Raw genomic sequence first — 23510 nt, 5'->3', positions numbered from 1 at the left:
GGGACATAAGAAAAGAGTTGGGACAGAAAGAAAGTACTGGTTACTATGCCTTCCTTTGGAAATGGTGGGGCTTCTAACCAAATGCTTCCACAGTCATTTTCTATCCTAGAAAGGCACATAACACTTCTTTTATCTTACGAGTGTTTTAAGATGGGAACCAGAGAGTGAAAAGAGGGATAAAGATTCTTTTTTTTAAATTTGTGGTTTTTTGGTAGACTTTTTTTCTCAGCATGCTTTTTTAAAAATCCCTTTTCAGCTTTAGTCCTCAAAGATTTTTAAATTCAAGGCAGAGACTCCAGCTTATTTTCTTGGAAGCTCAAGGGCCATGCTCTTTCATGTGACTTTTAGCATTTCAGTCAGCCATCGGATAAGCAAAACAGAAAACCTACAGCCCTTTCCAATTTTCCTTTGAAAAGGCAGTTATTAACATATTTCCTCTGCTGATAACTACAGGAGCAAACTGGGATAAGATCAAACAACCCACAAGCATCACTGTACAAAGACAAAAGTCAAACAGTCCCTGACCTCTGGGAATTTGCAGTTTAGCAAGGGGAGGTGTACAAATAGAGGTCTATACAAAATATATACAAGAGAATTTGGGGAGGAAAGGGGAGACATCATTGTCTGGGTCAGGAAAAGTTCTGTGTAGGTGATTCTTGAGCTGAGCCTTGAAGGAAGCCAGGGATTCTAAGAGGCTTAGGTGAGGAGGTAGTGCAGGTCAAGTGCATGATTAAAGACTAGTAAAAAAGGCCAATCTGGCAGGGCCACAATGTTCCTGAAGGAGAGTAATGTGTAATAAGGCTAGAAAGGCAAGGAGGAGCTGAAGGACTTTAAATGCTGAACAGAAGAGTTGAAATTGAATCCTAGAAGTAATCAGGAGCTACGAGAATTTACTCAGGAGTGACACAATCACTTTAGCAAAAGTCACATTGGCAGCTGGGTAGACTGGAGGAGAAACAGAGACTTAAGGTAGGGAAACCAACTGGAGAGCCAGGCTACTGCAATAGTTGAGGCAGGTGGTTAGGAGGGTTTGGCTCTAGGGTACTGGCTCTTTGAGGGGGATGTATGTAACAAACCTTGGAGAGGTAGAAACAAGATTTGGCAAATAACTTGATAATAAGCTCTTTTCTAAACATTTACTAGCATTATGATAATAGGCAAAGACAAAAGGAAGACATAATGAATCTCTCTATGTAATTTTGTCTGTCCAGTCCCATGATAACGGGGGGGGGAATGGAAACTCCCATATACTACAGCAAATTAATATAATGTTGTGTATTAATATGTCTTATTCCTTTACTGTATTGTAAATTCCCAGATGACAGGGATCATGTCTAATCATCTCTTCTAAATTTATTATCTGAGTGGATAGTAATACTACTCTACAATCAAGAGGCACTTAATAATTGTTTGTTGAATTAAATGAGAATAAAAAATGAAGAACCATAAGATCATCGATTTTGAACTAGCAGACACCTCAAAGATCAGCTAGGTATTGACCTCATTTTATAGATGAGAAAGTGAAAAAGACTACCCATACTAAAGAAACCAGGGATCTTTCAAAGTATCATAGTCAGATCTGGTTTTCCCTGGTTTTTTGGAGAAAGAAGTGAGGAACAATGACTCATCCATCTAAACATATGGAAATCAATGCAGCCAGCATTGGAACTGTGAGAGATGAGAAATGTTCAGCTGAGTTTTATCTATCTATAAACCTTGTAAATGGTGATGGCCAGGAATTTTGAGCACAAAGGACTTGGAAGTGGATTAGGCTTGATCCAGGAAAGATACTTGCTCTGGCACTGTCTCTTCTAGACAACTTGACGACGGGTCACTTATCACCCAGGTCTCCCATGGCACACACAAGCATTATTAGTCTATAAATTGTCTCAGCAGTTCCAGATCTTCTACCAACTCTACCTTCAATGTGGTAGGCATGTAGTTAGTACATGATTTAAGTTCTTCCTAAGTTTCTCTTTCCTGGGTTTAACCAAATAGTGCCTGATTTGTGACCCCTAAAATAAGGCAAGTATTGCTTGCCCTGAATTTACATCTCTCCAAGGTCATGGAAGCCTGACTTTCATTCAGTGAGCATTTATTTAGGTCTGGCTATGAGTCAGGCACTATGCTAAGCCCTGGGGATACAAAGAAAGGCCAAAGACAGTCCCTCCTCTTTTGGGTCTCACAATCTAATGGGAGAGACAACATGGAAGCAACAATGACATGCCCTGAGGTTTTCATCTGATGGTTCAAAGCCGGCAATCATCTGTATTCTTAGTTGATGAGCTGTTTAAACCTACTATAAACTTGGCTTTATTCTATCACTGACAGTCTCTTATATGGTCACTTACAGTAAGGTCCCAAGATTTCACTGATTGCTGTGGTCCATCAGATGAATGATCCTGCTAAAAGTCATTTAACCCAAGAAGTTTTGCTGACTTCCAGGGATTCCTTAAGGCTCTTCTAGACTCAGTATGCTAAAACCTTTGTTTTTTCTTCTTTTTAACTTGTATCCTTTTAGTCAGTTGAAAAGTTGTTTTTTTTTTTTTAACCCCAACCTCTTTCTTGGCTATCTTTAAAAGGCCGTATAGTATACTGAATGGACTTGGAGTCAGGAGACCTGGCATCAAATTCCATTCCAACACTAACTGCTACATGATCTTGGATAAGCTATTTTACCTATCTAACTCTCAGTTTAGTTTCTCCATCTGTAGAATGGGGATAATATCACTTGTAATACCTATCTCACAAGGTTGTTGTGGGGAAAGCACTTTGTAAATTTTAAGGTGCTAAAGATATGAGTTATTATTATTATAAAAAAAGAAAGGTAAGGCCAGGCAAAATATGGGTAGAGAGGGAATCAAGATTCCCCAGTGACTAGGCAAGGGCCAATGGCAACAGGAGACACAGAAAAGGCCTCTACCCCAAGAACTCTGTGATGTAGGCCAAGAGAAATCAAGCAGAGTTTTAGGAAATAGGTTTGCTGAGTTCTTTTTCTGCCTTGGGTCTGAAAATTTTTAAAAACACTTTATGTTTCCACTAATTCTTTGTGGCCTTAGTCAAATCATTCATTGGAGTTCTCTAAGCTTCTGTGGAAAGTAATAATACTTTAATTGCTTAAAGGCAGAGACCTGGATCAAATGGTTTATAATTATAATATCAAAGAGACAGGGAATATCTTAACTCCTATGTTCTCAGTTCTTGGAATAGTCACAAAAAGTATGATAGATATTTGGTGTTCTTCCAGAGGAAATGGTTCTTAGCCTTGGAATCTTTGGCATGTTCCATGCAACGCTACTGTAGATTTAGAGACGGAAGAGATCTTGTATATCCTCTAGCCCAACTATCTCATTCTGCAGATGAGGAAACAGCCTCAGAAATTAACTCAATCAAGGACATATAGGTAGGAAATGGCAGTGAGGCTTCAAACTCAGGTCTTCTGAGCCCCTATTAGGCTAAGTTGCAACTGAACCACCATTCAGTCTTCTAAGAAACAGCCCTTTTTATTCAGAAGACCCTGAGTTTGAGTCCTACCTCAGCTGCTTACAAGCTATATGACCTCAGACCAAGCTTTTAACTTTTTTGTAACTCAGTTTTCTCATATGCAAGAATGGAAATATTTAAGACTAGTCACTTAAATGCTATAAATCACAAGCTATAAAAGATATGCAAATTAAAATAATCCTGAGGTTTCACTTCACATCTGGCAAATTGCCAAAGATGACCAAATAAAAAAATTTTTTTTTCACAACTTACCCAAACAGAATGTAAACTCCTTGTGGGCAGACATCATTTCAGTTTGAGGGTTATTTTGTTTTGAGGTTGTTTTTGGTCTTTATATATCCCCAGATATATAGATCCTAGTAAAGTGCCTTGCATGTTCTGAATGCTTAATAAATATTTATTGAATCAACAAAGTTCTCTTACTTCTTTTTATTTCCTCCACAGGCCCTGAAATTGATGTGCTAATAGCTTAGAGCTGCTTTGAACGGTAGGTCCCTTGATTTATGCCCAACTAATGCTATTTATAAACTAATTAATAAATCAACATCTATTAAATGTTGTACCACCCACAGTGCTAAGCACCGAGGATACAAAGAAAGGCAGAAAAAAACAATTATAATAATCCAATCCAATTTGACTTATTACTATGGTAACTCATAAGCTACTATATCCTTCTCTAATTTAAAAAGCATACACGTTAAGCACTAACTGTGTACAAGATACCGGGATGGGCACTGAGAATAAAAATACGAAGAGGCAGTTAAGTAGCCCCTGGAGTGAGGAAGACCTGAGTTCAAATCTGGCCTCAGATACTCACTAGCTATGTGACTCTGGGCAGGCTATTTACCCTTTGTTTGTCTCAGTTTCTTCAACTGTAAACAGGGGATAATAACCACACCTACTTCCCAGGATCATTGTAAAGATCAGATGAGAAAATAATTATTTTAGCGAAGTGCTGGCACATAGTTTTATCGTTACTATTGTTGTTCAGTCATTTTCAGCCATGTCCAACTCTTCATCGGGAAAACCCATCTGGGATTTTCTTGGTTTTTTTCCTTGTTAAATAGTTGTTTATTGGAAAAAGTGAGCTGAGGAGGGGTCACTAGATTCACCAGAGAACAACAATACCGCACCAATTAGGAGTGATTGGAGAGGTCAGCACAAAGCTCTGAGATCTCAGCCTCTTCCTGGACTGTGAGGGATGGCCTGGAGAGTTAGGGCATACCCAGGTGGAAGGCCTTGACTTAAGTTAGTAGGCATGGTTAGAGACAAAGAGAGATTTGCTGGCTGCAGCTCCTGATTTTCCACTTGGAGTATACTTGCCTTGAGCTGCTTGGCAGTTGGCTGTGGCCTGCTTAATATATTCCTCTTTGGCAGCCTGGACATTTTCCTTCTTTCCATCCCAAGTCTTCAGGGCAGATGCCTGCAGGGCTTGGCCATAAGAGAAGGTCAGGGCCCATGGCTTGTGCAAGGGGCAGATATTGATGGCATTGAGGTTGATGGAGGCATCCTCTAAACTCTGACCCCCAGAGAGGAAGGTGATGCCAGTGACTGCAGGAGGCACAGTCTGCCAAAGGGCAGTTACAGTTGCCACTGCAACCTCCTCATGTGAATATTTCTGGGTACAAGCATGGCCAGGGGTGACCATGTTAGGCTTCAGCAAGGTCCCTTCCAGATAGACATGGTGGTCACTCAGAGCTTTGTAGACAACAGCCAGGACCTTCTCACTGACATACCGACAACACTTCAGATCATGTTCTCCATCAGGGAGGATCTCTGGCTCCACGATGTGGACAGTGCCATTCTGCTGGCAAATGCTAACATATCGGGCCAGCACATTGGCATTCTCCATGATCCACATTGGGATACACTCCCAAGTGGGGTAGGTGTATTATCCCGAATCTTCAGTACACAACGCCACTTGGCAAAGTCAGCTCCATCCTTCTTATACTGGTACAGCGCTCACTCGGCCCATCCAGACCTTGGGTGGTAGCCTAGCCATTGGTCCCTGCCAGAGGCACTACACCTTTGTCCACCTTAATGCCCACAATGCCACCCTTATCCTTTATGACTTTGGAGAAGGGACAACTATTATTGGCTTTTCTGGTAGAGTGTCTCATAGAACAGGATAACACCTCCAATACAGGAGTTCACTCGATCATGTGCTGTCAGAAGCAACTGCCTACAGAGGCACCAATTTTCCTCTGTGTTCTCAGTTCCAATGGACTGCAGCCGCTTTGCAATGGTGGACTCATCTGCTGCCAAGATTCCCTTGCTGGGAGCAACAATTCGGTGAGCTATATCAGACAGCTCTTTCTTCTGCTCTGGTGTCAATGCTGAGAATTGGTGAGGCATGTTTTCCTTGGCTGTGCTGGTAGTTTCCAGCAGAAAGCAGACCTCTTATGGTTGAGAACCAAACTTCTGCACTTTCCAAATCCAAATGTCACCTCCATTTGGGGTTTTCTTGGCAAAGATACTGGAGGGATTCACCATTTCCTTCTCCAGCTCATCTGACAGATGAGGAAACTGAGGCCAACAGGGTAAAGTGACTTACCCAGGGTTACACAGCTAGTAAGTGTCTAAAGCTGGATTTGAATTCATGAAGATGAGTCTTCTCCAGGCCTGGTGCTCTATCCACTGTACCACCTAGCTGCCCAGCACATAGTAGGTGCTACATAAATGCTTATTCCCCTTTTCTTATCTGAAAATGACCCTTGCTTTCAAGGAATTTATATTATACTCAAATGTCTCAGCAGTATGTCAAATAAATTATTTCCCCGATTATAGTATTATAAGGATTCTTGTTTTGTGTTATGGACCCCTTTGGTATTCCAATGAAGCCTAATGGACCCATCTTGGAATAATATTTTTAAGTGCATAAAATAAATAGGGCAACAGGGTAAAACATTTGTGCTGAAACAAAAATGTAATTATTTTCTCATCCAAGTTAAAATCTATGGGCTCTTGATATCTGGGGTCCATGGACCTCAGGTTAAAGACTCCTAACCCCCTTATTTTATGGTTAAGGAGCTAAGGCCTAGAGGTTAGGTGACTTGTCCAAGGTCATCCAGGTAATAAATAGAAGAGCTGGGATATAAAACCAGGACTTCTAACTCTAAATCCTAAATACTTTCCCACTGTATGACACATTTATGTAAGTATGGTTGGTGTCCTCAAAAGAAAAGTGAATAAATGGCATTCTACCTCATCCCATTTACACATATATGAATTCATTAATTTTATTTTTATAGGAAGTAGCTGTTACAGTGACTCTAGATAAGTTACTTAACCTCTCTAAGTCTCAGTTTCCTTATCTGTAAAATGAGGACAACAGTACCTGTCGTAGTTACACTGCATGGGATGATTGTGAGGTTCAAATGACATAAAATACAGAAGTACTTTAAAAACTTTAAAACACCGTATAAATGTCAGACCTTACAACTCTCAAGAGATCTCAACAAAAAAATGTTCAAAGGAGGACCATCGGCTTCCTCTAAACAAGCTTCTCTTATTTTCAAAGGTGATTAAGGAGAAGTAAAATGTGGAATGAAAGAAAGCATATGTACAAAAACCCTTTGTATTCAACTTCTTTCTTTTTAAGAGCCTATTCCTAAGGTTTCCTGGGTTAGCAATCCCTTCCCCTCCTCTGCAAGAGTCAGACTTGCAAAGGCCTTCCTCTCCCCATTCTCTTCCTCCCTCCTCCCTCCTCACTGTCACCCCAGTATGCTGAGCTTTTGAATTTTCTATTTGCCATTCACATGGCTTTCACATCCTGCTTTTGTTTTCTAGTACACTCAGCACACCATTCATTATTGTATTTGGTATGGATTTCATTGCTATGAGGGACTAACTAGAGCCAGCTGACTGCAGGGGCTCCCAGGACAGCCCTCCAAAAGGACCAGCCCATCCACTGTTTCAATTCCTAACTCAGGAAACCAATAACTTAAAAACTAACTCTCTCTCTCCCTCCCTTTCTCTCTCCATTTCTGCCTCTCTTTCTCCTTCCTTCCCTCCCTCTCTGCCTCTGAATTTTTCTGTGTCTCTCAACACAACGTCTCTAAAGCACTTAATGTGAAGGCAGGATTTTGTCTTAGAAATCTAAAATGTTTAGTGTTAAATCTTCAATGCTTCAATCAGTATCTTAATACTTACATTGTTTTCAGTTGGAACCTTGGAGCTGCTGTCTTTCTTATTAATGCTTTTCCTTTAAGGGACTCAACTTCATTGTAAAATCCAACCACCTTCATTTCAAGACCTCCATGAAGTGGGGCAAAGAGCATTGCCAGAGGAATAGTTCTATAATGATAGAATTTCTGGGATTTTCAAGTAAGGGGCCCTTATCAATACTACTAAATGACTCAGTTTACTTAAAAGGTAAGTCCTGTAGATTTCTAAAAGCTAATTGGAAAGTTATTGTTTTGAAATCAAAAGACATGCAAAGACTTCGTAGTTAGGAGTAGGGTGTAGAGGGACAAAAAAAAGACATCTATATATGACCTGCAGTTATTGATAGAACATAATCTTCAGTGGGCTCTTTTTATAAAGTTCATAGGAGACAGCACTGTTTAGTAGACTGAATCTAGGAATTCCTAAATTGTCCCTAGTGTTTCATGTCTGAAATGGGATAATTCAGTTTTAGGACTGAAAGGGATTCTGAAGACCATCCAGTCCAGTCCTTTCATTTTACAAATGAGGAAAATAAAAACCAGAGTAGGAAAGTGTTCTTCCCAAAGCTACTTAGCTCATGTGTCACAGAACCAGGGTTCAAACCAGCAGTCTTTTCACCAAATCACAGTTGTCTCGAAGATGGGAAATGCTGGGCTATTTTATAACCACCCCCATTCTAAAATGCAAAATTTTCCCTTTCCCTACTACAAACAATTGTGATCCATAATGACTTACTTAGAATCATGGAATCAGAAAACTGGAGAAGGCTCACCCAAAGTATGAATGCCCTCAACAACCTAGCTCAAAGCAATGGCGATCTGTATTCTGATTATTATAAACATATTATTATCAACATATTCTGATGTTAGATAGTGGGAAAAGGCAACCTATTTCATTTTTAAATGCCTCTAATTGTCATGAAGTTTTCCAAATACTCAGTCAAAATCTGCCTCACTATCATTTCAATCTGCTGAATCTACTTCTGCCCTTTGGGACCAACCAAATGATGTCTAGCTCTCCCTCAGCATCACAGTTCTTTAAAGATCTAAAAAGAAGAGTCAAGCCCCACCTTTTTTCCCCAGCAAAACATCCCCAGGTTCTTCAACTGATCCTCTGATGGAACAGTTTTAAATCCTCAATCCATCCCAGTCACTGTATGTTAAGAGCATCCCATCATGTTGGAAGAACTTTTCTTGCTTGTTTTTAAAAAAAAAATACCTTCCTCATGGGCTAATGGTTATAGTTTTACTTGAAAAGGTAAATTTAAATCAAATGACTTAATAGAATATATTATGTTATATTATACATGTAATATATAACATTAATAATGTATTACATGTATAATTTCTATGATATATCATGTATGATATACATATCACTTAACCTCTGCTTTCCTCATCTGTAAAATGGAGACAACAATAGCACCGATCTCTCAGGATTGTTGTGAGGATCAAATGAGATATTTGTAAAGGGCCCATACATATTCATATACACATACAAATACCTGTGTATATACACAAAGAGAGACATACACACATGCTATATATACATACAATATGAAATAAGTGTACTATGATATACATTGCATATGGTATACCTATCCTATGATATACATTTATGTGTGCACATAGATACACATATAACATATTATAGGCAGCTGCTGGCACAGTGGATAGAGTATTTTGCCTGGAGCCAGGAAGATCTGAGTTCTAATCCAACCTCAAACACTACCTGTGTGCCCCTGGGCAAATCACTTAATCTGTTTGCTCAGTTTCTTCAGGTATAAATTGGGGATAATGACACCTACCTTCCAGAGTTATCATGAGGACCAAATGAGATAATAATCATAAAGCATGTAGCCCAGGCACATACTTGGCAATAGATATAAATGCTAGTCCTTTTCTCATTGTCATCATCATCATCATCAATAAATTCCACTATTCCTCTAAATTCACAAACAACCCAATGAGTGTCTCATTAAAATTCTAGAAACTTACCTTGACTTTCTCGCCATTAATCTCCACTGTTTTAATCATAAAGTCAACTCCAATCGTGGCTCCTTGACCTGGTGGGAAAAGACCCTAAAAAGAAAACAGTGGAGTTAAATAAACTGCAGTAAAATGGAGCCATACCAGACAGGTAGATCTTTTGTCTGAACTGAGCGGATATGCTGATATTCCTAAATGTCAAGTTCAACCTCGTCACTCCCCCGCTTAAAACCAAAACTCTTTTGTTTGACATGTAAAGAAAGTCCTTCATAGTCTGATTCCAGCCTACCCCAATGTCCTCACTGCACCCTACTCTCCTTCATAGACCCTACAGTCCAGCCGAACTAGCCTGTTGGCTGCTCCTCATGTACAACATTCTATGCCAGGCCTATGTCTTCATGCCTGGAAGGAATGCATTCCTTCCTCCACTCAGCATCACAGAGTCCCTAGGGCTCAGCTCAAGTGCTGCCACCTTCTTGAGGCCAATCTTGATTCCCTCCAAGTGCTAGTTCTCTTTGCCCCTAAATTAAATTACTTCATATATATTTTCAATTTGCTTATATATGTTCATGATTTTTTCTTCCGATGGAAGACCATTTGAGGACAGGAACTGTCTTTGTGTCCCCAGGGCTTAGCACAGTATCGGGCACACAGTAAGTGCTTGATAAATGGTTGATGTGTCTTCTGTAGAGAGACATTCCTGTTTCTATGAGGGTTGTCTCATCTTCACCCTGACCCTAAAACATCTACTAATTCTGAGTAAAGGGGAGAAAGGCCAAGCAATTAAAAAACCGTCAAAATAAAAAGAGAGAAGATTTGAGGAAAAGAAGAGGTAGGACTGAAGCTAGAAAAGGCAGGAAAGGATTGCTATTGAGATAAGACAATGGAAGTCTAAAAATGAAAATCAGGATGTGTGGATAAGATAGCATGAAATACACTCCACAGGATGTTGTAGACAAGAGATATTAACCAAGAATTCAGGATGAGGGATGTGGTCATGGAATTATAATCATGCACAATGATGACGATCAAAATTGGAGTTTCCCCTATTTTTATAACTTCCTGACATCTCCCTCACATGGCACTTTGTTTTGTACATCTCTAATGTACTTGTATAAAATTTTTATTGCATTTTTTGTATGTCATCTCTAAATTCAGTGGAGGCAGGCACTGTCACATCTAAACTTTTTATCTCTTTAGCACAGTATTCTGCATCCAGCTGGTACCTTATAAATGTCTGATGAATGAAAGACTGGATGAAACTTGATTTTAAAAAAGTATACCTCTCATCAAAGGCATAACTAGAAAGGGAAGAAGTAGAAGGAGGCAGAAAAGGGATAGGGGGTTAAGTTGAAGGAATAGCTTCCTGAAGATTCCTATCATAACCTGACTGAACCAAAATATGATAACCAAGTTCCAAGAAACATGCACCATCATCACCACGCACTGTACTCAAGTTGAGGCATTCAGGAAAGATCCAGCTCCCCTGACTATTAGCATCCTCATTCTTCCCTGAAAACTTCAGTTTTCCCAAGCAAAACCAGAAACAAAAACAAAACCCTCCTACACACTTGACCATAAAACAACACTTTTCTTCCCATCTATGTGGATACCTCTTCCAGTGAAGCAGGTCCAAACCCATCTATACCAGCCTATCACGTGTTACTGATTTTTAGCCCCTCTGCCCTTTTTTTTTTGCCACACTGCCACAGTCACTGCAGAAAGAAAAAGGGCTCACCCAGGACTGAGGACAATTTTGTACTGTTTTGTTGTTGTTGTTGTTGTTCCATGGGTTGCCATAGCCAAAGAATGCATCACCAAGCAGCATAGTAAAGAGCCTCTTCCGCTGATAGGTTGGTCCTGGGCAAGCAGACACATCCTGCTTCTGGGACTGTTCTCAAAGCTTTTTCATCCTGGTATGACTGGCCAAAGCTTAGGCTCCAGTGGCAAAGCCTTTTAGAACTGAGAGATGCCCTCCGCACCATGATGAAGTTAGAGTATGACCTTACTCCTCAAAAACATTTCCAAATAGAAAAGTATCAGTGTGTAACCTTTGGATGGGAAATTGGAGGTGGAGGAAGAATGGGGAAAATGTTTTATGGAGGCATCTTGGGGTAATGAAAAGAGCACAGGACTGGGAGCAAGGAGACCTAGGCTTTTGCTTTTATTCTGCCATAGAACCAACTATAATAACACTAATCATGTGACCTGTGGGCAGTTCATTTCACCTTTTATCTCAACTTCCTCATCTCAAGAATAGGGCTAATGATCCTGTTTGTACAACCTGCAGAAATAAGACAGTACTCATAGCTCATATGTAAATAGCATTTGACCAGTGACAAAGCTGTGAGGTGAGGTAGATATCTAAACACAGTCATTGTGAGGACAATACTTTGTAAATCCTAAAGTATTATCTAAAAATGAGCTGGTTTTAGAGTCCCTTCTTTTTTATTTTTCAATTCAACTAGCATTGATTAGGTGTTCTACCTCGAACAAGGCATTGTGCTGGGCGTTGAAGATACAATCACAAAATGAAATGGTCCCTGCCCTCAAGGCACTTACATTCTAAGGGGTCCAGGGGCAGTAAGGAATAACATGTAAATAATTAAATGATCAATATCAAGTGCTAGACTGTCTGGCTCAGTAATAGAGCAGAAAGGCTGCTGTATTTGAACCCAGGTTTGAATTCTGACTCTGTTGCTCCCTTGGACAAATCCCCAAACTCTTTGGGTTCCAGGCTTCTCATCTGCCAAACGGTGGAGAGGGGTGAGGGCTGAACTCAATAATCTCCAAAGTCCCTTTTAACTCTAAAGCTGTGGTCCTATGAATCTTCCAACTTTTCTTTATGATTTGCCCCAGCAAGATATGACTGAGGCCAAGGTCCTAAGTGCAAAGTTGATGGGTCAGTTAGGGATGTGTATCTAGAGAGGTCAAGCGTGGGAAGAGGAGAGGAGAGGAAGTGAAGTCACTTCTACACCTAAATATTTAGCAGGTGAGATGGTAGAGTGGAAAGTATGCTATCTCTGGAATCCAAGGACCTAGTTTCAAAACCTAGTTGGGATTTGAATCTGTAGGATCTTGGGCAAATCATTGAACTTCCTGGGTCTCTGTTTCCTCATTTGTAAAATAAATTAGATTAGATGGTCTCTGTGCTACCCTCTAGCTCTATATCTATCACCTGTGATTTCATGATCATGAAATGACAGGAATTTCCAAGCAAAGGGAGTTTTATCTTGTAGCATCTTAGATTTTGAAGGCATCTTAGTAGTCTTCTAGACCACAGATATAAAACACGTGGCCCAGTGTTGCCCAATGGAGTTCTCCAAAGCAGATTAAGATGTATTTGGAAAATATTTAACAAAATAAGTAAAAATACAGTAATGTTAAAATGTTATTTTCTAAGTCAGTATGTAACCCACAGGGATCTTTGTATATGGTTTAGTGAAAATGTTTCTATTTGAGTTTGCAACCACTGATCAGCCCTATCTGGATGAAGCGTGAGTCCTCGACAGCCCACCTAGAAGTACCTCCAAGGAACTAGGGGCTTGATGCTTAATGAGGATGCCCATTCTAATTTAATGGTGGGTGGCTATTTCTTGTAAATGGAGGACTTGGTGTTCTTCAAACCTGGTACAGCACAATTAATTAATCTAACACTGGCAAAAACGACTTAAAAATAACATAATAAAAAAGATGTCAGTAAATCACCCTACAACCACCCCATCCCCAAGTATTCCTAGATTCCTACCAACAAAACTAACATAGACTACGTTGGAGACTCTTTAACTGGCAGCTGTAACTGGGTCATCCTTAGTTAAGCTTGTCCCTAACAAGAGAACTCTTTAATTAAAGTTTGCCCCTCCCAGATGGAGCCTGAAACCAACAGAATATTCCCCTGCATGTCTGTAAAATATGTAAATGTAAACATTCATAACTTTACACACAAATATTGAAGCAATTTCATTCTCATTTGGCTCAACTGAATCAAAGGCCTGCCAAGCTTCAAGTTTATAGCCCCAGCTGTTTTGTAACTTAACAAATGCCAAAAAAATTAAAAAACTTCTCAGTGTTCTTCTGTTTTTTTTTCCAAAATTCACACAACTAAAAAAACAGCTGAATCAAATTTGTTCAGACTTTCTAGTGAGCAGAAAGTACTGAAGCAAAATGCCTTTTTTTTTTCACTTTAAGAGTGAACAGATAACCAGAAGAGAATAGACACGGGGTGGGAGAAAGGAGTGCAGAATGAATCATGAAAATAGAAGATCCTTTTAAATTTTCATTATATAATTGAGACTTTTAAAGATATTATCATGAGTCCTATAGAATTACAAAGGCTGAGAACTATTCACAATATTCTAATTACTGGACTGGCAGTCAAAAGACCTGAATTCCAGCTCAGGTTCTGGTTCACCAACACACCATTTCATCTTAGGCAACTCATTTGCTTTTTCTGGGTTTCAATTTCCTCTTCTACAAAATGGACAAAGTGATGGCTAACATCCTTTTCAATACTAAAAATTGAATTTAATCCAATAGAATGTAAGCAATTTTATGAGCAGAGAATATTTCTTTTCTTTTATAGTTTTTGTCTTTTTTATTCCCAACACCTAACATAACGCTTTGCTCCTAATAGGCTTTTCCTTGTTGGATTGTGGATCTTCACCTAGGCACCATTCCTTAACCACCTCTATGATTAAGACACATAGAATCAATGCAATCTTTTTGTAGTTTCATTCACCTTTGAGCAACAAGAGGAGATTGCTGAGGTTCCCATGAACTGAAACCCTTTCTTGTTTCAGTCAAGTTTCCAGTTGAATTCTGGGACTGATTAGGCTCAAATGCCTGCTGTTCATTACTTGCTTTTACAACCTCACACACCAAGAAGGGGAGGGAAGATCCTAGTATTCAGTTTCCAATTAACTTAACAGGGAAAACGATGACATTTTCCCAGTGACTCTCCCAGATATTCCTGCTCCAAGATTACCTCCTGGTTACCTGACTGCCACATGAATTTTCCTTTGCCCCAGTTTAGAAGCCAGGCTTGATCTTTTCCCAAACCAGTTCTCATAAAAGCAGAAGAAACACATGGAGCATACGGACTTATATCAGCAGACCATCGTTCTATTTGCCTCACAGAGATAGTTTGGTGCAATGGGAACTTGACATGACACTGGGAGTTGGATCACCTGGATCCAAGTCCTAACTCCATCACTAACTAGCTATGGGACTTTGGCCAAGTCACCTCATTAAGTCTGTTTCCTCATCGGCAAAATGAAAGTGATTATGTATATGAATTTTGCAAGCATAATATAAATGTAAACTAGAAAGTTGGGAGAGATACAGAAAGACAGTCAAATTCAGAAGCCTCCTTTCTTTTAAACAAAAGAGGTTTGAAACCAATAAGCAAAGCTCCACAAAAGCCCACAGCACAAGGCTTCCTTAAGTGATCTAGGGATTGGTCTTTTTAGTAGAGTACTGACGCTTAAATCGGGTAGGTATGCAAGCCAAATAACAGGCCATTTCAGCTCAGGTTTGGTTCAGAGAATATTTCTGGGTTTTCATTCCAGCCAAATAATTTTCAGAAAAATATGTAAATATAAATATATGTGTATATATACATACATATATACATGTGTATATAGGTGTGTGTATATATGTATATGTATATATATACATACACATATATACACACACGCACATATGGATCCCAATATTATCCAAATAATATCTAACTCAAATACAAATGTTTCTATTTATTCATATATACAGACATATGTGTGTGAATATAATATGTCTATGTATGTATACATAGATATATATTTCCATTTAAATTTAAAACGGTTCACAGGGTATTTTGTGAGTTCATATGTATGTATGTATGTTTAGTACTAGATTGCCACTTAGATATTAAAAAATCTACTTATATATTTAGGTACATAGGCTAGAAGGGATCATAGAGACCATCAAGATGTCCAGCTCCTTCATTTTACAGATGAGCACATTGAGGCACCCAGGTTAAGTGACTTGCCCAGAGTCACCCACTTGTATCTGAGGTGGGATTTGAACCTGGGTCTTCCAAGATTCCAAATCCAGTTCTTCCTCTGAGTTTAGTATTCAACACAGTTGGAACTAGCAATTCTGGCAGGAGGGCAAAGAACATGACATATGCTAACAAATTAACTTTGTAATTCAAAATATGAAAACAATCCAAGAAGTAATTAAGACAAATTCATTTGATCAGATGGGAATTCACCACTACAGAGGCTCACAGATGACTAGTATTCCACAGCATGGTCTGGTAACTTCCTATTTTAGCTAATTATTCTTGATAACTAGGTGTTAAATTCCTAGTTTGTAAATAGGTGCTTCTATACCACAAAGTCAGCCCATGTTAAATTTTGTGCCCTCTAAATTTTGTTGTCCTTAAGTAAAACTGAGGTAGTCCCAACCTAGTTACAGCTCTGGTCTTCAAAACAGTTTTTGGTTCTACTATTCAATCCAAGTCTTCCAGTTATGAATAAATGTTTGTTGTTGCTTTTTAAATAAAGTCCCACATCGATGTGTTATTAAAAACAAAACTGTTTTTCTCATTCATTCTAAGAAGTGACAAATGATAGTCCAAGCCTGAACTGAAAGGGCATGTTATTTGGCTTGCATTGGCTTGAATTGTCACAAATATTGGAAACATCTGAGAATGACCGATCAGCATATAAACCTGCTACATTGGGAAGAACCAAATTAGAAGTATGGCCCCAATGCTGAAATTTTGGAACCAACTAACCCACCCATCAACTGTCCTTACCTATGACTAAAACTAACACTGCATCCCTCCTCCGTCTTCTCCATCTCAGGACAACCTCCTCTGTCCCCACCAAGAGCAACTTACCTGAGTAAAACGTCGGACTAGGCACGTCTTCCCCACACCAGCGTTTCCAATTAAAACAATTTTGAACAGGAAATCATAATCTTCCATACTCATTGACACAGCTGCAAGGCAAAGAAATGCAATGATTAGGAGGAATTGTAGGAAGCAGCTCAGTCAGATGGGACAGGAAAGGTTTATCGACTCTGTTCCCGTCTCCTCAGTAACCACAGGCCTGACTCATCTGAAGAAAAATATGACTTTCCTCTTCAGGTCACACCACAGATCTGAGAGTGACAAATATGTTCTGTCACTGGTGACCTTTAGTCTTCCAGGCAGTCAAAATACAGGTCTTCAGATGATAAGTTCTATTTTCTTTTGGAGTGAGAAGGAGGCATAGGTTCAAGGTCCAAAGGGAAATACAAAAACACTGTTGCTGTGTATGAGATAAGACAGAGGATCACTGGAAAGGTTGTTTTTGGTAGAAGAATAGTGAGATAAGGATTAGAGGAAGAGGATCATGGGCCAAAGTTAAGAGGTGTCCTTGAATCCCCCATAACACTTTGGCAGAATGGCAGCTCTTTGAGAGTAGACCCTCTGTTTTTCTCTGTAATCCCTGGTTCTGGAAGCAATGAGGCCTAGTGAGATAGAGCCAGCGTTGGAATCAGGAAGACTTGGATTCACTCTTACCTCTAAAGCACACTGGCTAAGTGACCCTGGACAATTCACCAAACCCTCCCTGCCCTCAGGCAACTCTCTCTAACACAAGAATTCCAGAGCAGATGCCAGTCCTCATTGAGAGACGAAATTTCCTCGACAAAAGTTCTTTGCATCTATGAAATAACACATCTGGGTCCCTCCCTCTACTCAAATCCCAAACACCTTGCCCCACACCTCGTACATGCTTCATAAAAGCTTACTGAATGTAATGACTTCTTGTCTGTCATTCCTCGTATTCTCTATTCTAGTGTTGTTAAATGTCCCCCTCTTTTATCTGGGTCATGTAGTAGAGCAGAAGAGTCCTGGAGTTAAGAGTCAGGAGATCTGCATTCAGGTCTCAAGTTGGCCAGCTCTATTGTTTTCAGTCATTTTTCAGTTGTGTTGGACTCTTCATGACTCCATTTGGGGTTTTCTTGTCAAAGATACTAGAATAGTTTGCCATATCCTTCTCTAGCTCATTTTACAGATGAAGAGACAGAGGCAAACAGGGTTAAGTGACTTGGTCAGGGTCACACAACTAGTAACTGTGTGAGTCTGGATTTGAACTCAGGTCTTCCTAACTCCAAGCCCAGAACTCTATCCACCGTGTCACCTCACTACCCAATTCCATTGTTTAAGTGATTTAAAAAAAAATAAGGTTTGAAGACGTTAAATAATTTTTATCAGAATTCCATTGTTTACGTAACAAACATCATTTAACCTCTCCAAACCTCATTTTCCTTCACTGTAATAAAATAATAAATCAAGTCCTAAATGGAGTTGGCTCCAACACATTCCTGTCACCAAAGCCCTGCTTGCATACCCTTAGAAATGGAGAGTTCATTGCTCTCTGAGGCAGCACATATTATTTTGGTACAGCTCTGTCAGAAAGTTCTTCCTTACATGTTATCAATATCTGTCTTCTTTTAGCTTCCACCCACTGAGCCTAGGTCTCTTCTTTGGAGCCAAACAGAATATCTCTTCCCTGTTATTGCAACTAGATGGTACCAAGGATGGTGCTAGACTTGGAGTCAGGAAGACCAAACTAAGGTCAAATCCTGCCTCTGATGCCTAACTAGCTGTGTGGCACCAGGCAGTCCCTTCCCCTCTCTCAGTCTCAGTTTGCTTATCTGTAGAATTGGGATAATAATAGCACCAAACTCACAGGGCAGCTGTGAAGATCAAATGAGGCAACACATGCAAAGTACCTTGTCAATCGTAAAGCTCAGCTTTAATAAATGCCGACTATCACATTCTCTTTACTTGGCAGCTTTTTAGATATTTGAAGACCTCTGTCACGTTCCACTACGTCTTTTCCCCCCACTTAAAAATGCCCAGTTCTAATAGTCAATCCTCCTATGACCCAATTTTAAGCCCCTTTGCCTCCCTAGTCATATACTTTATCAGACAATTCTAGTGGACCCATGGTGAAAATCCCCTCCGCCACCTGAGAAAAGTGATAGATTCAGACTAGAGATTGTCAATAAAAAGTGGCAGTGATGACAGGCCAAGTCAGCAGGGGAACGTGGGCTAAAAGCAAAGCCTGCTGCAAAGAATCCAATTCTAGAGCTTTAAGGGTAAAAATATCATTCCACATGGATCCGGAGGACTCCTTGGAATGACTACAGAAAACTTTGCCTAGGTCCAGATGGTGTTACAACCCCACCAAGAGGGGCCACCTTCTCAGCCTGAGGGCAAACAGAGCAACTGGAGCCAACTTCATTAAATATTTCTCCTTTGGAGCATCTGCTTATTCCAGAAGAAAAACTGGCCAGACTATTTCCTTCTCTCTCCCTCTTTCTCATCTCTTGAGTTAGAAAAATCACCTGGAGTTCTGAAGAAAACCAGTTATAGAAAGAATAAGAGGCCTCTTCCACAAAATGCAAATAATACAAAACCAGGAACCAAAAGTTTGATTCAAGTTCTAACACCAGCTGCATAAGACCTTGGCCAAGTCACAGAATGTTGGATTCTGAATAAGGAATGGGAGAGCTAGATGGTACCACAGTGTGAAACTCAAATAGAAATGGATCCCTGTGGCCCCATGTTAATTTAGAAAACCACAAATTAACATTTTCCACATTATATGGTATTTTGATTTATTTTCTTAATTATTTAATCTGATTGGGCTGCACCTTGGGCTTGGCATCTCTTAGAAGTCTTCTAACTCATAATTATTTAGAAACAGCATGGTATATTCAAAAGAGTTCTAAGGAAAAGACCTCTTGTCTTCAAATCAGAAAAACTTTCCAATCAGAAGTTTGCATCTTGACTGACACTTATCATCAGTGTGACCCTCAGGCGGGTCACTTAGCCTGAGCTTCAGTATCTTTGTGTATGAAATGGGGATAATAATACTTGTGCTGTCTTCCTCACCAGGTTGTTGTGAGCTAAGTATCTCATTAACTGTAACTCACTATAAATATGAATTATCATTATTATATCTCCACCTTCCCCCGAGGAACATAATCTCCTTAAGGGCAGAGAAGACTTTTTGTTTTGTTTTTTATACCTTGGCAACTAGCATGGTGCCGTGCATATAGCAGGCACTTCATAAATATCCATGCAATTGAATTATTATTATTTTATAGATAAGGTAACTGAGACTTACCAACATTAAGACATTTGTCTAAGGTCACATAGCCAAGTGGTAAAGTCAAGCCCAGAACCCACTAGTCTCTTCACTATTAGTACTATACTCATCCTATACTCATTAGGTAGATTTCCATTAGATCACATTGTCCTCCAAGACCCACTTTAGGACTTAATTTTTTCCTCTAGCAAATGGACATTCCTTCACTCATTCAAAAATGCACAAACATTCATGAAGCACATATTATATCCTATACACTGTTCCAGGATCTGCGGGAGATGCAAAGATAAATAAGAAACATCCCTGGTCCATCAATTGAGGAAAGGCTGAAGGAGTCGTCCTGCTCATCATTTCAGATTACAGAGAGGAAATTTCCAGTTAGGAGATTCAAGGATGTCTTCATAGAGGGGGAAGTAGCATTTAAGCCATGCTTTGAAAGATAATTAATAATGAAGCTATCTTACATTTATACCATACTTTGCAATTTAGAAAGCACCAAGAATTCTCATCAGCCCTGTGAGGTACTATCTTCAGTTTACAGATGAGGAGACCTAGTTTCAGAGAAGGTTGAGTAACTTGCCCAAGGTCACACATCAAGTAATAGAAGTGGCATTTAATCAGGGAAACTCAACTTTGGAGGGAACTTGAGACCACTTCTCTCTATTCCAACCCATTCTCTAGTGATCATCTTGCCTCACCTTAAAGACTTCACTGAGGGGGAACCTATTACCTCTCAAGAAATCCCACTCTACTCTCAACAAATGAGATAATAATGATAGTAGCTGCCATCCATATAGTGCCTACCGTGTGCCAGGAACGGTGCTAATTGCTTTACAAATATTACCTCACTTGATCCTCACAGCAATCCTGGGAGATAAGTGCTGTTGTCATCCCCATTTTACAGATGAGAAAACTTGAGGCAAACAGGGGTTAATTAACTTGCTGAGGTCAGATCTGAACTCCAAGCATGGCACTCTATCCACTGCAACACTTAGCTGCCTCTAATAATATTTGCAAAATATTCATTTAGCATAGTGCCTGGCACATAGCAGGTATTATATAAATACTTATTCCTTTCCCCTACTCTTCATCTCTAATTGTTAGGAAGGTTTTTTTACATCAAATCTAAATCTGCCTCTCTGCATCTTTCACCCTTTATTCTAGCTCTACCCTCTGGTACCAAGAAGAATAATTCTAATCTCTTCATTCAAAACTTGAGTAAAGCTCTCATGCCCCACCTAAGGTCCCCAGCTCTATTAACCACTACTGCTAGCCTCAGTTCATTTTCTTCAACTCAAGGCCCAGTGTTGTTTCTTTCAGACCAGGTTATCTGTCATGACTATGATGGTAGATAAACACTAGGAAAGCATCCTAAATTGCGGACCATGTGTGAGCACAGTAATACTGCACCTCCCAGGGTTATTGTGAAGATAGATCTGGATAATGTATGGGAAAGTGATTTGAAAACTTTCCTATACTACCAATAAGATTATTAGATGGCAAGCTCCCTGAGGGCAGAGATAGTTTGTTGGCTGTTTTGGCATTCCCAGAGCTTAGCACAGTGCCTGGCACATGTTGCTGCTGGTGTTGAGTTGTTTTATTCAAGTCCAACTCTTCAGGACCCCATTTGGAGTGTTCTGGGCAAAGACACTGGAACAGTTACCATTTCCTTCTCCAGTTCATTTTACAGATGAAGAAAATGAGACAAACAAGGTGAAGTGACTTGCCCAGGGTCACTCAACTAGTAAGTATCTGAGGCCAGATCTGAACTCAGGAGGACAAGTCCCCTGACTCCAGGCCCAGCACTCTCTCCACTTCACCACCTAGCTGCCCCACCCTGGCATATAGTAGGCACTTAATAAATGTTTAATGATTGATTTATTATCATGATGCATTCTTATTTCTTGAATCTGTACTCATATCTCTCTTCTCCCACACACATCATACCTCCTTCTGTCTCTTAGCTTATTATTAGTAAGTTGGCTGAAGAAATTATTAGGACTAAATTTACATTTTATCACCTAGATTCACTTACTATATATATTAAATGCTGAAAATGGCCCAAAATGGTCCCAAAAGAGTAGTTTCATAAACACTTAATATGAGTCAGTAGAAAGAACACTTGTGAAATGATAAGGACCAAGCTTGGCCCAAAAGAAGACACCTCCCAGCTGTCTTTGCTGAGGTGGAATACTATGGGGTGAAACACTGCCTATGATATTAAATTTCCTTAATATCATCTCTACCCTCTGCCCCTCTGATTGGAGAATGGGACCATGAAATCTGCATCCCCATTTAAGGAGAAAACTCAGCTCAGACCTCTCTTCATTTCTGACTAACTTGTATACCTTTTCCTTCTTCTCTCCCCTGCACTCAAAATTTCCAGTTTCCTTTTATGTTTTGTAAGCTCCTTGAAGGCAAAAGACAGCCTTTAACCTCAAGGAGCTTACAATCTAATAGGGGAGAAAACTTGCAAGCAAATATATACAACAAGCTATAAATAAGATAAATTGGAAATAATCCACAAAAGGAAGACATTAGAATTAAAAAAGGTTAGGAAAGACTTGCTGTAAAAGAGGAGATCTTAGCTGGGACTTAAAGGAAGCTGGGAAAGGCAGTAAGTGGCCATCAAGAGGCAGAGTATCCAGGACAACGGACAGCCAGAGAAAATGCCCAAAGCTGAGAGTTGGAGTGTCCTGCTCAAGAAATAGTCAGGAGGCCAGTGTCACTGATGAAAGACTAGGGGACAGAAAATTAGGGGTAAGATGACTGGAAGGATAGGAGAGGGCTAGGAGATGAAGGCCTTTAAATATTCTGTGTTTGATCCTAGAAAAAATAGGAAGCCACTGGAATTTATTGAGTAGGAAGTGATATGGTCAGGCCTGTGCTTTAGAAAAACCACTAGAGAATGGAATGGAATGAGGAGAGACCTGAGGCAGAAAGACCCACTTAAAACTATTGCAATAATCTAGGTGTAAGGTGATGAGAGCCTACAGTGTCAGAGGAGAGAATGGGGCACATAGAAGAGATGTTTCAGAGGTAAAATTAATAGACCTTGGCAACATCTGGAATATGAGAGGCATGAGAGATAGTGAGGAATCCAGGATGACTCCTAGGTTGGGAGCTTGAGGGATTGGGAGGATGGTATTGTCCTTTATAGTAATAGGAAAGGTAGAAGGTAGGGAGGGTCTAGGGGAAAAGAGAATGAATTCTGTTTTGGACATGTTTGGTTTAAGATTTCTACTGGACATCCAATTTGAGATGTCTGGAAGACAGCTGGAGATGGGAGACTGGAGATCAACAGAGCAGTTAGGACAGATCAGATAGAGATGGTAACTAAATTCATGGAGCTGATGAGATCATCAAGTGAAATACAGGAGAAGAGAAGAGGACCCAGGACAGAATTCATGGAACACTTAGGCATAGAGAGCATGATCTGGATGAGAATCCAACAAAGGAGACAGAGAAGGAGTAGAAAGATAGGTAGAAAGAGGAGCAGAAGAAAGGGGCATCCCAAAAACCCAGAGAGAAGAGAAAATCTGGAAGGAGGGGGTGATCAGCATTGTCAAAGGCTGCAGAGAGGTCAGGGAGAAAGAGAGGACTGAGAAAAGTCCATTGGATTTGGCAGCTAAGAGATCATTCATAACTTTGGCAAGAACAGATTTCACCTCCTTATTCAATAAACTCCTGTGGCTCC

At 39.9% G+C, this 23510-nt stretch overlaps 1 protein-coding gene and 1 pseudogene across 2 annotated transcripts in view; both read right to left on the bottom strand.

Moving 5' to 3' along the window:
• RAB30 (RAB30, member RAS oncogene family) overlaps nt 1-23510 on the bottom strand; it is a 116742-nt gene that overhangs the window by 4676 nt on the left and 88556 nt on the right. Inside the window, exons 2-3 of one of the 2 annotated variants that reach the window (XM_072610711.1) lie at nt 16546-16646; nt 9669-9752 (exon numbers count right to left, since the gene is read on the bottom strand). In XM_072610711.1, coding sequence (XP_072466812.1) covers nt 9669-9752; nt 16546-16638 — 177 coding nt within the window. In that variant the 5' untranslated portion in view covers nt 16639-16646. Of the gene's footprint in view, nt 1-9668; nt 9753-16545; nt 17854-23510 lie in introns of those variants that run through there. The other variant, XM_072610710.1, reaches the window with a different exon arrangement.
• On the bottom strand, nt 2-9662 carry LOC140505088 (fructose-bisphosphate aldolase A pseudogene; annotated as a pseudogene).

Source organism: Notamacropus eugenii, chromosome 5 (genome assembly GCF_028372415.1).
Source record: "Notamacropus eugenii isolate mMacEug1 chromosome 5, mMacEug1.pri_v2, whole genome shotgun sequence".
In the NCBI taxonomy this organism is placed as follows: domain Eukaryota; kingdom Metazoa; phylum Chordata; class Mammalia; order Diprotodontia; family Macropodidae; genus Notamacropus; species Notamacropus eugenii.
The sequence above is the reverse complement of the archived record's forward strand: the minus strand, read 5'-3'. Positions and strand labels throughout refer to the sequence as shown.